Source organism: Balaenoptera ricei, chromosome 1 (assembly GCF_028023285.1).
Source record: "Balaenoptera ricei isolate mBalRic1 chromosome 1, mBalRic1.hap2, whole genome shotgun sequence".
Classification (NCBI taxonomy): Eukaryota; Metazoa; Chordata; class Mammalia; order Artiodactyla; family Balaenopteridae; genus Balaenoptera; species Balaenoptera ricei.
Window position 1 is genome coordinate 91440313 of NC_082639.1, and position 17098 is coordinate 91457410.

The 17098-nt window shown below is 33.1% G+C and overlaps 1 protein-coding gene across 1 annotated transcript; it reads left to right on the forward strand.

The window, feature by feature from the left end:
* The first annotated feature begins 177 nt into the window (after positions 1–177).
* On the forward strand, positions 178–8121 carry LOC132368327 (pancreatic alpha-amylase). The gene is made up of 10 exons (XM_059927072.1): positions 178–379; positions 798–944; positions 1783–1980; positions 2367–2597; positions 3356–3489; positions 4264–4386; positions 4465–4564; positions 6222–6340; positions 6447–6572; positions 7900–8121. The coding sequence occupies exons 1-10, from the start codon at positions 212–214 to the stop codon at positions 8087–8089; spliced, it is 1536 nt and encodes a 511-aa protein (XP_059783055.1). The 5' UTR covers positions 178–211; the 3' UTR covers positions 8090–8121.
* Positions 8122–17098: the final 8977 nt, after the last annotated feature.

Consider the following 17098-nt stretch of genomic DNA (forward strand, 5'->3'; position numbering starts at 1 on the left):
TTTGTTCTAAAAGGTCATTTAGGTGTCATTCCTGGGAGATTTTATGGCTGTTCTTCACCTGTTTAACATTATTATCGATAGTTCTTTTCAGATTATGAATAACTGGTTTGTGCTCTAAGTGTTTATTCGTGTTAACATTTACATTGTAAAATATGCTTCTTACAGGAATATAAATAGTTGCTGGAAAGAACACTGACAGCTTGAAAGCAAAATGAAGTTCTTTCTATTGCTTTCAGCCATTGGATTCTGCTGGGCTCAGTATGCCCCAAATACCGAATCTGGACGGACATCTATTGTCCATCTGTTTGAGTGGCGCTGGGTTGATATTGCTCTTGAATGTGAGCGATACTTAGCTCCCAAAGGATTTGGAGGGGTTCAGGTGGGCATTGTTCACAGTATAAATTGCAGACTTCGCTGTGCTTAGAGTAAATGGTATTATGCTCTGTGTCTGTGAAGCTGGGACAACATTTTACTTCACAAATAAGTACTCTAAGTAAAACAGTTTTCTTTTTTTTTTTTTTTTCTTTTTATTTTATTTATTTATTTTTTTAAAACAGTTTTCTGAGGAAGAAAAAAATTTGAAATTGTTGGCAACTTCATGTTTTATTTCTAATACAATATTTTTTTTCAGCAGGACATTTCCAATGTGAAGTTAATATTTTCTAATGGTTGTCAAGGAATGTGGCTGCAAATACAAAGATTCAGAAACAATTTTAGACTCTTGAGTCGTTTCTAGAATATTCAGTGATACAAAGTAAGCTGTAATTTGATACTTACTACTGTTGTTTTATTTGTAGGTTTCCCCACCCAATGAAAATGCGGTAATTAATAACCCTTCAAGACCTTGGTGGGAAAGATACCAACCAGTTAGCTACAAGTTATGTACAAGATCAGGAAATGAGGATGAATTCAAAGACATGGTGACTAGATGTAACAACGTTGGTGTAAGTGAATTAAATTTCCCTTTAAAAGTATTATATAGAAAAAGGATTTCTCTCTCTTGCCTCCTGTTCCTTTCAAGCACAACGATTTTCATATATTTTAAAATTTTACTTCATGCTTTAGCCATAAATTAAAATGTAATTGTTACCTTATGTTCAGCTTTTGTAAATATTTATTTATGCACTAAAGAAGATGTAAGTAAAAGTTTAAGGCCACGAACTTACTCATACAGCAAAATACCAACTTTTAACCCTCCTGGCTGCATGCATTTCTGGGGAACACTTTTCCAGTTAGGAATTGGAAATTCCAGTTACAGTATTGGCTGTTACTTTTATGTGACTTGTGTCTCCAACCCATAAGTCCTGGGCCTTTCTTCCCATAGGTTCTTTGATGGTAAATAATTATTTTCTCTTTGATGAGGAGCATAACAAGAGACAATACCTACTGATCCTAAATAGATAGTAGAGACTGGCTTTTTATTTCCTAGGATGACCCATGGAAATTGCAAAAACCAATCATCTCTCCTGCCTAATCTGATTCTTTTCTCCTGCCCCTCCCCGCCAAAAAAAGGCCTTTGCATTTTTTCACAGTTATGGTAGTTTTGGGTTCTCTTAATTTGTCATATATGTAAATATTCCACCAAGTGGCTAGAATGCATGTAGGGCTTTAGTTCACAATGATTTCCTTTAACATTTGACTGTTGCTCTTCTAGGAAGGTAAGTTATAAAATAACAAAGAAATATTTTGGAGTGTTATTAATGTGCTATAAACTCAAATTAATACTATTATAAATTTCTACCTCTCTCTAGGTCCCATTGAAATAGAAATTTTGCCTTTCAGGTCCGTATTTACGTGGATGCTATAATTAATCATATGTGTGGAAATGGTGTGGCTGAAGGAACGAGCAGTACTTGTAGGAGTTACTTCAACCCTGGAACTGAGGATTTTCCAGCAGTCCCATACTCTGGTTGGGATTTTAATGGTGGTAAATGTAAAACTGGAAGTGGAGACATTGAGAGCTATAATGATGCTTCTCAGGTAATTAGCAAAAAGAGCTGTCTATGCCTTTTATTATCCACATGTAACTTATTGATCTCATTTTAAATATTAGTTGAGATCCCTTAGAACAGGATTCCAAGCCTGACTGTTCAAACAAAGAATCTCAAATCGATATTTAAAACATTTTTCCCAATTAAATTGTTCACAATGAAAAAGCTCATCCACTGTATTTCCTACATTCTCCATTTTTATACTAGAAAATGTTTCAAAGGTATGTCCATACTAGAATGTCAGTATCCCCAGAGACCAATGCAAAGAAGGCACTATATAAATATCTATTAATGAATAAATGAATGAATAATCAAATGGATTCTCAGGCAAAGATGATGCTTATGTACCAGTCACAACATTTTTTACCTCAATAGGTCCGAGATTGTCGTCTGCTTGGTCTTCTTGATCTTGCACTGGAGAAAGATTATGTGCGCTTCACGATTGCTGAATATCTGAACCGTCTCATTGACATTGGTGTAGCAGGGTTCAGAATTGATGCTTCTAAGCACATGTGGCCTGGAGACATGAAGGCGATTTTGGATAAACTGCATAATCTAAACACAAGATGGTTCCCTGCAGGAAGTAAACCTTTCATTTACCAGGAGGTACATCAATACATATATGTGCAGATAAAACAAAGATTCATCAGAAAGTAAATGGCAGATTTCATTAAAAGTGCAATTTCTGTAGGTTAGTGGCTGACTCATGTATACGGAGGAGTGTTCCTTAAACTCCTTTGATTCAGAGACAGCACATCTGACTCTATCACAGGAGCTTTTTTATGCAAGTGCCGAGAATTTTTTTAGGCTGCCAAAAATCTCTGTGTCATGTATCATCTCCCCAGAGACCATTATAGAAGACAGATAAGAATATAGTTGTTGTCTTGAGCCAGGCTATGTGACTTAAATTCTTGGCTATAGCGCTGTTAGCTGTGTCTGTTTAGGCAAATTGATTAACCTCTCTGAGCAATAATTTTTTCAAAGTTTATCGAAAGGAATAATGATAATGGTTATGTCTTTGTTTTCTTTGGAGAATTAAAGAGGTAATATTTAGCAAGCACTTAGAAATATTGCCAGCTGGATATTAAGTGCTCTGTAAGTGTGAGCTATTCTTATCATTTATGTGCAAGACTAAATTAGGTCAGCATTCTCACAGGACAACAGGTTACTTTGTCATGTTACTTTTAATATTGTAGCATAGATTTTAACAAAGGAAAATAAGAATCTTAACATAAACAAAAGCATTTGGGGCATTTCACATAACATAAATAGTATAAAGTTATTTTCTATATAATAGTAACTCGTTAGTTAAAATTCTTTTCAGCTCTTATTTAAAGCGATATTTTCTTCTTGATTTCTACTAGGTAATTGATCTGGGTGGTGAGCCAATTAAAAGCAGTGAGTACTTTGGAAATGGCCGTGTGACAGAATTTAAATATGGTGCAAAACTAGGCACAGTTCTGCGCAAGTGGAATGGAGAGAAGATGTCTTACTTAAAGTAAGTGAAATACAATTGATCCTTTGAAGTATTTCACAGATTTATTTGTGATATTACCCCAACATGAATTTTCCTCTTTAAGCCTTCTTATTTAGACAACATCCAAGGATTCATTTACTAATAGCAAGTGTCAGAGTTCCCCAAACGCCAAATGATCATCATTATTTAGAACGGCAATCACGAGGAAGTAATTTTAGAGACCCAAAACATCACATAGAGATTTTAATCCTGGTATTATACGTCTGTACTAGATTTGATTAATGTTTGCACATAAATTGTGCAGGCCAGGTTATTGTTAAAATGATTCTGTACTTTATGAAGTCCCTACAATGTGGCCGTACTGTAGAATTTACATATATTAATCAATTAATTAATTTCAAATATTAAAATATTTATATTATAACAATATAATATTGAAGCCTTATTTAAAAACAGTTTGCCATTGTGTATAAAATGATAATAATGTTGAACCTTCTGTAGTCCATCTAAATTATAATTCAGTGAAACTTCTAAAATAACTTTTATAACAAAAATCTTATACCTGTAACATGAATATAAGTCAAGTAATTCCTACATATATACATGCATGAAATGAATTTGTAGATAATATATCTATATAGTTTATATTTTGAAAGCCCTACAGAATAATCATTTAATTAGAGAATTTCATTAGAGGGTGCTATTCTGAACGAAATACACATGTAAGTTACTCTAAAGCTATTGTAAAAGAATACATATAGGTGCTTTTAAGATTTTTTTTTTCTTTTTAAATAGGAACTGGGGAGAAGGCTGGGGTTTCATGCCTTCTGACAGAGCACTTGTCTTTGTTGATAACCATGACAATCAGCGAGGGCGTGGAGCTGGGGGAGCATCTATTCTTACATTCTGGGACCCTAGGTAAGAAACAAAGTTCCCCATTTTTAAACCTACAGTTTACTGATATTAAAAATATTATTTTCCTCTATAATGTTATAGACTGTACAAAATGGGAGTTGGATTTATGCTCGCTCATCCCTACGGATTTACACGAGTAATGTCAAGCTACCGTTGGCCAAGACATTTTGAAAATGGACAAGTAAGTTTTGGTATTGTCCAAAATGTCTTTTCCTCAAGAAAAAGAGGTTAATTTTGTTTTAATTTCACATGATGCTATTACATTCGGTATTTTTTGTATCAAATATTTATTAAGTGTAGACCTGATGCAGGACTCTTTTAACAATGCAGTGGATATTAAAAAAATTAAAATTAATGATCTCTATGGACAAAGAGTATGTAAGCTATTTCAAAATATGACAAAGGTAGCCCCTCACCAAAGAAAACAAAACACACTTAAAAATAGGATACAGTGAGTAAAATATGTATTTCTCATAAGTACCTATTTCATAGAGTTGATATGATGATTACAAATTAACACTTCAAAAAAATTAAAACAGTACATGCACTACAGTACGAGCAATATACATATTTGTTAAATACTTTTAAGAGAAGTTTTTTGGGAAGCAAAGAGATGATCCAATTGGACCTAGGTTCAATAGGGAAAGTATGGTATAACAGGAAAGAAAGTATATGTGTTAAAGAAGAGACATTTGCTGACTCTGCTGGGAATGTTGAAGATGAAAAAAATTTGGGCGGTATGGTAAAGACAATAATCTGAGTAATAATTAAAAAAAAACTGAGAAATAAGATTATTAAAGAATATATTTGGTAAGTTAGTGGACAGTTTTCAAACTGAAGATTTCAAATACAACATCATATAGCAACTTCATACCTGAAGTAGAAAATTCTCTTTGCTGCAAACCAGATAGATATTTATCTAGTTTCCAGTAGATTATTTTCAAATTGAGAAGTCCACTACTTTGTACAGCAACTCATTCTATTGTTAGATAGCCTTAATATTTAGAAGATGTCCCTTTATATTGAGCCAACTTCTTGTAATTACCACTAACTGGTCTTATTTCTGATGGCCAGAGTCATGGCGTATGTCCATTTCCCCTTTTCCCATAACATTTCCAAGACTTCTCCAGGACTTGTGCATGCTAACAACTCTTAGTTTTGTCCACTATTCATCATACAACAGGATTTAAGACAGACCTTTATAACCTTCCTAGACATAATCTGTTTTTTCCTATGATTATCTTTGAAAGTACCAATCAGAAACCACAATATTAAAAATTTGGTCAATTTAGTAAGGGATATTGTGATGCTTTGATTAGTACATTTATTTAACAAAGAAGAATGAAAGAAACTAATATTTATTTAGCAATTATCATGTGGAAAGCATTTTTACATACCTCGTTTAATTTTTATAGCCACTAAGTAATATCTTCACTTTACTGAAGAGGAAAAGCAGGCACCGAAGTTTTGTATATTAACTAAGTTTTTGTAGCTAGTACTAATATAACCTATCTTTTAGTCCTGCTGCTTCTGACACTAAAGGCCTTGCCATTTCAGTGACATTGCACTACCTAGAGTGATATTAAGAAGTCATTGCAATTCCTTGCAAAGAAAATGAGAGGGTAAGAGAATCATAGCCTTGTTTGAAATATGGCACTAGAGAATGGGAAGTTAGGGGGAAGATAAATTCAGTAAAAATACGAAACAAGTTGGATTCTCAATGAAGACAATACAGAGACACATAAGGGACAGACTGGGTTTGGTGGACTGAATAAGGACACATGTAATGTTAATAATGTGAGCTTTTAAAATGTATTAATATAGTTTTGTTAATTGAGGATGTTAATGATTGGATTGGGCCACCAAATGATAATGGAGTCATTAAAGAAGTTACTATTAATCCAGATACTACTTGTGGCAATGACTGGATCTGTGAACATCGATGGCGTCAAATAAGGTAGGAATACTTATTTAGAGATATCCTCTAATAATACAGTTTCTTAACATTTTGTTTTAAACTGTTGACATATTCATCAGCATTTCCTATGTTATTTTGTGTTTAGGAACATGGTTGTGTTCCGTAATGTAGTTGATGGCCAACCTTTAACAAACTGGTGGGATAATGGTAGCAACCAAGTAGCTTTTGGAAGAGGAAACAGAGGATTCATTGTCTTTAACAATGATGACTGGTAAGTAGACATCAATTAGAAATAATTGTACCAACATGTTCTTGGTTTATTCTTTTCCTGTTCATTTACTTCTTTCATATCTGAAAAATCCTTTAGTCAGCAGATTAAGAAAACATAGTGATCAGCAGAAAAATGATGATGACTCTTATTCTTTTGATCTCCTCTCTTTATAAGGGCTTTCTCTTCTAAGTAGAGTTATTTTTTGTACACTTGTGCATATCATGGGCAGATATGATGCACATATATATGCTAACATATACACCTCACATAAATATTCACATAATATAAAGGTTGTGAAATCCCTAGAAGACTGTCTTCTAGGACTTTTAAAATAAATAATGGAAAAATACTGCCTCAGGATGGAAATATCTTTTTTTCTGTCTCTTTTTTTTCACCTACCCTGGTATCTAGTTCTTTGGTCTTCTTTTTTCACTGTCCTGTCTTTCTGTGACAAATAATACTTTTTAAAGCATACATATATATATATAAAGAACATATATGTTATGGTCATTGATTGACCTCAGGAGATTTTTTAGTTTTAGTTCTGAAACATCTCATTACTGGCTTTTCATTTGTGACACTTATATTCTCTGTCTCAAGTATACTGATTCCCTCACACAGAGAACTATAGCTCAGAAGACCTCTTTGCAGGCAGTTGAAATACCTTTGTCCAAGGCTAACTTCCACTCATGCTTAGCTCACTCTAGCCCAAATTATATTTTACTGACAAAAAATAAATAAAGTGTATCTCTTTCTTCCCCAAGACTCCATTGCCTGTCCTTTAATTTCTGTCTTTTGTAGATGGGAGAGTCAAAATAAATATATGGGACAGCTTTGTATTTTAAAACCATATACTTCTTCATAGAAATGTGAGATTATTTTTATCTCCAGCCCAAATTTATTTGACCCTCTTGAAAAAAAAAAAGGTTTTTAAAGAAATAATCATATTTAAATTCTTGACAGTAATCAGTATTTTCTTAAGTTCAGATGAAGACAAATTTAAAATGTGTGTGTTTACCACAGGAATCAATTTTCTCTAAGGGAGCCAATTCAACCAAATCTTCACTGATACTCTTCAACCTTTTTTTTTTTTTTTTAATAATATTTACTCTTGACTAGGTTACGCCTAAGTCTTCTCTTCTATAAGAATATTGTTGGCCCTAAGAAAACTACTTACAGCCACTGGGGAGACCTTTGTATTTAGATTTTATTTTCATTGAGACCTTGACTGCTTAGAGTTCTACAGCACAAAGTTAAACTCTTTGTTTTAGAGATAGTCTGTATTCTTGCTTTTAATTGTGGTGAAATCTTAAATTTTATTTTACAGGGCATTATATTCAACTTTGCAAACTGGTCTTCCTGCTGGTACATATTGTGATGTCATTTCTGGAGATAAAATTGGTAACGATTGTACAGGAATTAAAATCTATGTTTCCGGCGATGGCAATGCTAATTTTTCTATTAGTAACTCTGCTGAAGATCCATTTATTGTGATTCATGCTGAATCTAAATTATAAAGTTTGAATTAAATACGTACACACAGAGAAATAAAAGGTGTTTCTGTTCTTATATATATGTAACCTATAACTTCTCATAATTCATTAATTTTTGGTTAAAGCTCTAATAAGTAACCAACTTGAAAAACTCAGAAAGGCATAAAAAAACACGTATACTTAAATAATTATAATATCATTACAATCAACATTTTGTTGTGTTTTAGAAGATTGTCATTAACCTTTTTGTCAAAGGCATTTCTAAGAATTCAGAAAAGCATGTTGAAAAACATGTTTGTTGCCATTAACACCATTTGCCCAGCTATGTATCTCTAATATATGTCTGTATTTCTTACATAGGGTGTTTCTAACAATTAGTTAGGGGTAGCTGATTTAATGATGATTCCCATACAAAGTCATAACACTTGGGTGCTTTTCACAATATAAAGGCCATTTCATGTTTAATAAGTTAAAAACTAAAAGAAACATATTATGTAGTCTATAATAATTATCTGGAGCTCACAGGAATCTCCTCCTACATTCTCTATATTCTTTTTTTCATTCTCTTTCCAATGGCTTTCACATGATGATGTTGTATGACTTTGGTTTCCTCTCTTAACCAAATTGATTCTGTGAAGGAGGAAAACTAAGTCAGGAAGGTTGTTCTGGTACAACACCATCTCTGAGAGGCTTGCTCTATGCTCTGCCATGCAGTACTGGATTGAATGAGTCTAAAGATCTTACATCTGGTCAGATTTGAGTCCTGTTCTTATGTCCTAATAGAACAGAAGCTACAGTATTACCTTCTCTATATTTAGTGTCTTGATTTAGCTGATATTCTATGGTTGTACGTATTATTATCTATTAACTTCAGAATAAAATGTCATATTGAAATTGAAGAGGCATGTTGGGACTTTGCTAAAGAAGGTTCCTTGGTGCAGGTACAATGAGATATAAAATGAAACCTCTGTTTCCTAGTGGTAGATTTTGTAAGAACTGGGTGTTACTTTAGGAATTCTGCCCAGTTCTATCTTAGGAAATTTTATTCTATCAATGTCAATACTCTCTGTAATTTAATTTGACTGAGATATGTCTTTTTTTTAAAACATCTTTATTGTAGTATAATTGCCTCACAATGCTGTTCCAGTCTCCGCTGAACAACAAAGTGAATCAGCCACATGTATACATATATCCCCATATCCCCTCCCTCTTGTGTCTCCCTCCCACCCTCCCTATCCCGCCCCTCTAGGTGGTCACAAAGCACTGAGCTGATCTCCCTGTGCTATGCAGCTGCTTCCCACTAGCTATCTATTTTACATTTGGTAGGGTATATATGTCAATGCTACTCTCTCACTTCGTCCCAGCTTACCCTTCCTCCTCCCCTTGTCCTCAAGTCCATTCTCTACATCTGCGTCTTTATTCCTGTCCTGCCCCTAGGCTCATCAGAACCTTTTTTAATTTTTTTAGATTCCATATATATGTGTCAGCATATGGTATTTGTTTTTCTCTTTCTGACTTACTTCAATCTATATGACAGACTCTAGGTCCATCCACCTCACTACAAATAGTTCAGTTTCATTTCTTTTTATGGCTGAGTAATATTCCATTGTATATATGTGCCACATCTTTATCCATTCATCTGTTGATGGACATTTAGGTTGCTTCCTTGTCCTGGCTATTGTAAATAGTGCTGCAGTGAACATTGTGGTACATGTCCCTTTTTGAATTATGGTTTTCTTAGGGTATGTGCCCAGTAGTGGGATTGCTGGGTCATATGTTAGTTCTAATTTTAGTTTTTTAAGGAACCTCCATACTGTTCTCCATAGTGGCTGTATCAATTTGCATTCCCACACAGTGCAAGAGGGTTCCCTTTTCTCCACACCCTCTCCAGCATTTATTGTTTGTAGATTTTTTGATGAGAGATATATCTTTTTTTTTGACAAATGTTATTTTGCTGAAGATTTGCTATTCTCCTTCCAGTAGAGAATATTTTGTGCTCTTTTAACTCATTGAAAAGAATCTTTGGAGACCTTAGAAATAAATGAGATGGTGCTTATGAAAAAAGTGCCAACATTTTTATTGACATATATTAATTAATTGGAAAAGTGGCAATAAAAGAATATTGTTTAAATATTTTCATCACATTATTGATAGAAGTACAGGGCACACCCACTTGAAAACTAACTATCATGAGCAAGATAAAATGCTAAAGTATGAGAGGTAAAAAGATAAGGTGTGGCCTTTACTCTTTCGACCTATCATTTAGTGGAAACTGGTCAATAATTACCTATACCGTCAGAGAATTTTGCATCTGATTCTCTTATTAATTCAAAATATAAAAGGCTAATCCAAAATATAGGAAAAAGCAGCACCATAGAGTATAATTTCAGTGTATTCTTTAAATTAAATTCTTTATTGCTGCAGATAAAATTTGACACTCTAGGTACTGATTTAAAGTAGTTGAAAGTGAGTCTAAATTTTAGTTCTGTTTTTCCTTTATTTACTCTTACATTCACCAGTATCAATTATATACTTTCAGAATCCAAAAACAATTATCACAAAATTTAACCATTTGCTTTTCAAAAACTTTTTGCGTATTTTCAAAGTTTATATAGGATCCTCGTTAATTCTAGAATTTATAAAACTGATTCTTTCACAAAAAGTCAAACACGTGAGTTTGAAGTAAATCTTGTTTTAGGAAACTTCTTCAAATCACAGACATTTTAGTTATAGCAGTAGAAGGTCTTTAAAAAAAGTTTCATTTTCTTATGTTTGAAGATTACAGAGTAAAGTTATCTCCATTCCAACCTCCTCCTTAATGAAAAGAGAAAATAACAAGAACAAAAATTATAGGAAATAATCCCCTTCATCTCTAATAAAACTGTGAGATTGTCAGCCCAAATGATAAACAATAAGGACCAGCATGAAAATTCAACAGAGTGGAATTTGGACTCTTCTAGAGAGGAAATAGTACCAACAGACTTTGAGCATGGCCAAACCTCTTAGAAATACGGAGGTCTCTGACCTTAAAGATCTAATTAAAGACTTGTTTATTTGAACAGTGAGCTACCAGGATGTGGTGAGCCTTGGAACTATACACAAACTCTAAAAGTCACAACGAAAACCAATATTTTCCAGAAGAAGTTAGTAAGAGTTGCAAGTATTAGCAAGGAACATATTTGATGATCAGTTTGATAGTTGTACAGAATCCTTTTGGGAGTGTAAAGAAGTAACTAAAGCAGTTAACCTGCAATCTATTCACTCTGTTTACCGTCAGATGCCCTGAGAGAAAGAATAGAAGGTAGGTGACCTGGTCTAATCTCCTTGTCAGCTGGACTTCTGGGAAAAGGGACTACTGATATTTGCTGGGGGAAGAAACTTTATCTCTGAAATGCCCTTTATAGAGTGTTCCTGGCTCAGGGTTACCTATAATAAATATAACCTAGAATCTATGCGGTATGGTGTATATCTTGTAAGTTATACAGTTCTCTGAGACATAAATGGAAATGTTTTATACCTTAACTGCTCTTGTTGTCTGAGGTAACCCCATGAACCTTATTTAGAAACCTGATCTATTGTTCTGAGCCAGATACTAATGTCCAATGCAGGAAAATGGGACCTGAGGTGCTGCTGTTGATATCTCAGGCCTTTCTCTGTTTTATCTGAACATCTTGATTGACTGTATTCTTGAAATTATTATGAAAGTTTGATGCCGGAATAGGATCTCTGATTCACTTTTGTCTGATTTGATAATCCAATTCTACATGTTAGCTTGGGGGAATAAAATACACTCTCTAATACCATAAAGGAAATCTATAACATAATAAGTTTCATAAGGAGCCATATAGATTTTCTGATCATTCTGAAAAGATGTTGAGAAACAGGCAAAGGTACTACAAAGAAAATAAATGATCTTAGAGCAGACACAGATGAATTGATGAAAAAGTGTTCTGAGACAATGTACCCAAAATGAAGCTGTCCCAATTCACACAGCCACCAAACCCCAGCATACACATACAAAGCTTTTGTTGGATTAAGAGACTTACTAATAATAAAATGATTAATAATCAAGAAGGAAACTATATATGGCCCATGCTAAGTAATTGTAAAAGAAGAAAATGAATATAAATAAAAAACAGCAGTACAAAATCAATGGCATTCTTGAAAACCACCAAACATAACTAGAACAAGTAATTTAAAAAACATAATTTACAACAACAACAAAACTATAAGGTACCTAAGAATAAACCTAACAAAGGTGGAAATTGATACTATAAAAATTCTAGAATGTTTTAGGACACATAAAAAAGAAATGGAAATATATTTATACACATGAATTGGAGTCCTGAAAATAAAATGTGCTAACTGCAATAAATATTCAATAGAAAATTTGAAATGTAAAATTCAGGAAACCTTCCAGAAAATAGAGGAAAATGGCAAGAGACAGAAAATAAAATAGAATAGGTTAAAAAATTAGAGGATTATTCCAGGAGTTTAAATATCAAATTATAAAGATTTTTTGAAGAGACTATATGGAAAACAGGAAAGAGCCAATTATGAGCTCAAGGATATGAGTATATAGATTAAAATTGGAAATGTTAAAAGCAATGCATATTGTAATATTTCAGAAAATCAAAGGGAAAAAAGTGATGCTAAAAACTTCCAGAGAAAGAAAATGACTAGTTTACATATGGTGGATCAAAATTAGATTAGCACCAGAGTGCCAGTACAAGAGAGTCAATAGAGTGTAGATTCAGATTTTGACTGTAAAATTTATTTGCTAAGTAACCTGAGACAAGCTTTTCAATTTCTTTGGACCTCAATTTCCTCAACTATCTTTATGGATAATATTACTTTTTCATAACTTTGTTATGAGGAATAAATAGGCTAATATAGAACATGGTATATAGGAATTCCTAAATTAATGTTAGCTATTTTAGAAAACTTATTAACAGTAACCCTGAAAGCTTGAGCACAGTAGAACAATTCTTTAAAATCCTGAGGAAAATGATTTCCAACTTAGAATTTTGTAGCTAGCCGTACCATCAGCCATGATTTGTGGGGGAGAATACATATTTATCACATGCAAAAACCTAAAAACATCTAACTCCCATATACCTTTTTTCACAGAAAGGAGGAATTAAACCCAGAAAGAGGAAATTAAGATTTCTGAAATAGAATCCTATACAGAAGAGAGGCTAAGGGAATTCTCAATATAATAACAAAAAAAGTCCCAGGAGATTAGGACTCCAGCAGGCTATGGATAAACCAGTAAATATGAGGTTAGTTCATTGGTGGAATTTGTGAGAAAGTTCTTTTTAGAAAAATAAAATAAAAAAGTTGAAGGGTTTGACCTCGTGAATAATTTTATTGAGAAGCATTTTAGAGAGTTGCTGGAAGTTTGGGAAAACATAAGTAGATATTTGAAGAATGCCAAGCAAATAAAAATAAATAAATAACTTTTAGAAAAGTAAAAACTCTTGTCTAAGAAAGGAAATAAAATGTCATAATGCTTGGCTCAGAATGAAAAATGTTTACATAGACATAATATTAAAAACAGTAAATTTGGATTTAATTAATAAAACCATATGGGGAAGATGGGAAACAGAAAATGTGCATATGTGAGGGATGCATTATAGTACTAAATTATAATCTTACAAATTTGGAAATCAAGGCATAATATCTATCACATAGGGAGAGAGACAGAGAGACAGACTTTCATAATAGATATCTCCTAGAAAAAATAAAAGAAACTTTACTTTTCATTTCACATTCATTTCTAAATATCAATGGTCACTCGAATTAGAATGCCAAAGCCAGTGCTAGTTTCAAACTTTTAGAGTCACTAACTACTGAAACCATTTGGAATCCACACTCTTTTGTAATAATTTTAAAAAGAAACAAACAAAATTCTAAATTTTCTATAAATGAAAGAAATTCTAACAAAGTTCTGAGTTTTGAATTAGGATATTTCAATGTTTTTCTTTTTAAAAATATAAATACAAGTTTTTTCTGAATTTTTTTTTTTTTCCTATTTCCTATTTCTGAAGCCACAAGCATAAACTAATTTGCCTGATCCATCTCAGGTTAAAACCTAGGCAGTCCTGATGTAGTCTCCCCACAGTGTTAAACAGACTTTGGAAAATCCCGAGTAATCTGTGTCCCACTTCACATTGGAGATATGGGAACACATATATTGTACAGCTTGACCAACATGGCAGGCAGAGTTGGATAATGAGTGTTACAGAATCTGCACTATGAAGAAATAGGCACTCCTAGAGAAGGGTAGACTTGAAGATGGGCTTAATCTTTGGCAATGACCTGTGTCCAGGCTATGTTTGACTCTAATCTCTCCCAAACTTCAGTAATGATTGACATATACACAGGAGGATAAAGGTTCAGGGCAGGAAAATGCAAGTATGGCCAGTCCCCTTTCTTGCCACTTAAGAGGAAGGAGCAGCATTCTTTGAAAGAATTCTGGAAGATGACAAGCAAGAACATGAGTAGTGGCTTACCACAGAGTTAGAGGCATTGAGGATGAATATATAGTGGGCCACCCAGGGATAGAGGTGAGGCAACTCTTCTTTTTCCATACATACCATAAAGTGGTGACACTAATGTTTCAAGGTATGTTAGAATTATCCTTATAAGGATTTTGTATTCTCCCTTTCTCTCACATGGCTCAGATAATACCTTACATCATCTTGTCTTTGAAAGAGAAGTAGGTGCACAGGCCAATATGGATTCCCTTGTATAGGTCCTAGACCATTCCCCAAACCAAGGATTTCTCTGAAATCTCCTAGTTTAGGTACAAATTAAAGTATGTCCAAGAAGGTGTCTGTTGCTCTTGATCTTCTGTCTTCCACCAAATTAGATTGAAGTCATATTAGATTTTGGAACAGGTTTATATCATTTAGTTCATCCTTGTTAGATTATTAAAGTCAAATCTGGATTTTAATACATGTTTTGAACTTTAAAAATGGCAGGTTTAGTTTGAGAAGAAAAAAGATTTTTGTTGGGAGTATTGTATATTCATAGAGTTAAATCATCTGTGTTATGCGAATGCTTTACATGCTGCTAGGTCAGGTATGTCCCTACTCTTATGCAATCAAGTCCATCACTACATGTAACCTAGAAAAACGCCGACATATTTCCAATTAGGGTGAGCCTTCCTATCAAAAGCCTTCCTATCCTTTTTGATATCTTTCCTAAGCCTTCCAAAAGGCTTTTGATAGCCTTCTTATCAAAATCCTGTCCTAGATTTTGTTGCTTAAAGATGAATACTGTGTGAGTATGAACCATTATGTTACGGACAGTCAAAAAAGCTAAGAAAATATGTTCAATATAATTGTGAAAGTGAGTCCATTTACAGGTCAGGCAAAGCTGCATTCTCATTATTCCAGAGATTTTGGAGGAAAAAATTTAAATGAGGAACTGGCAAGGATTCCCAGGGGGAAAATATCTCAAACCGCTTAGAAAAATATTTTCAAAATTTATTGCATTAATAGTATTTTATCTATTTTAATAAATATGTAATTTGAGAAAAGCTAATAAAATGTTAGGAGGAAAAATCTTCATAATTATTCAAATACTTATTTACATCTAAGCATACATTAAACCTTTAGCACCAAACGTGCTGTTTGACATAAAATAGGCTTTAAATTACTTAACTGATGAGCGAGTAATTGAAAAAATATAGTTCTTCATTAGATACTAACATGCAACCTCTGAAAAATAATCTACATACAAATAGATATAGATAGTAAAATAATATTGATAATTGTGAATAAAGAATCAATTTTCACATCTGTAAAAATGTGGGTGTTAGTGTGAGATAGATTTGGGTCTGAATTCAATTCCTACTACTTTATTGTGTGTCTGTGGGCAATTTACTTAACCTTTCCACATGCACCTTCATGTTCCTAGCTAATAATTGTAAATAACAGCTAACTCATAGAGAGGTTACAGAAACAGCATAATATATAGAGCATAGTGCCTGCCACAATGAATGTGCACCAAGTTTTACTTATTGTCCCAATAAAACCTTATATTGACTAGAAAAAAATAAATAAATAAGGCATTTGTATAAATTGAGTAGATACAAGTCAATTTCATTTAATTACTTCAATTCTCTCTACTTAAACATATCTAATTTTTTAATTTTATAAAATTACATTTGCCTATAGTCTGAGTTAAAAATGTAAATAAATAAAAATTAACTTTGCAGCAGTGATTAATTTAGTAATTGTATTACCACATGGCATTTTGAACTATATGGCATATTTGAAAGAGCAATAAATTGTAAGAATACGTAATTGCTTTTCTAATGTAAAGTCACAAAGAATATCTGGTCCAGGAGTGGTTACTATCAATTTCAATATTCAAAGGAAAATATAAATTTAAAATCTTCTCGTTAAGTAATTTGAACGTTTCTCATTTGATTAAATGAGAAAATTCTTTCAATAGGTTACCTATATAATGATTGCATTTATTTGGAATATCAGTGCAGTGTGGAGTGATAGGAAGTACACTGGAATGAGAATTCAGAGGCTCTTAGCTGCAGTATGGCTCTGATACTAAATAGCAGTGTGATCTTGGGAAAGACATTTTCCTCTACATGTCTCAGGATACTGAAAAAGATGATATTTAAGGTACTTGAACAGGCCTGCCTTCCATGGAGCCAAGAAAGAAACAGCTAAGAAATAAATTCCCAAATCATAGAAGTTGAGTAATAAGACAGTTATTAGAAGGTGAAAATATATTATTTTAGTATCTGACATCTGAATTATCTCATAGATAAAATCGTCCCCTTTAAGAAGATATCTTGAAAAACCACTGACAGAGTGAGATTCTGAGACAAGACCCCAAGAGTGTAAATGTGGTTTTCTAGGTCTGTACTAGAAAGAAGGGGATTTTTTTTTTTTTTTTTTCTAGGAAAGGACATAAAATTAGGAACAGAAGAGGGAAAAGAGTTAGAGAAGCCAGTAAAACATTGTGAGATGACCATGGGGACATAAACTCATTCCCTCCCTA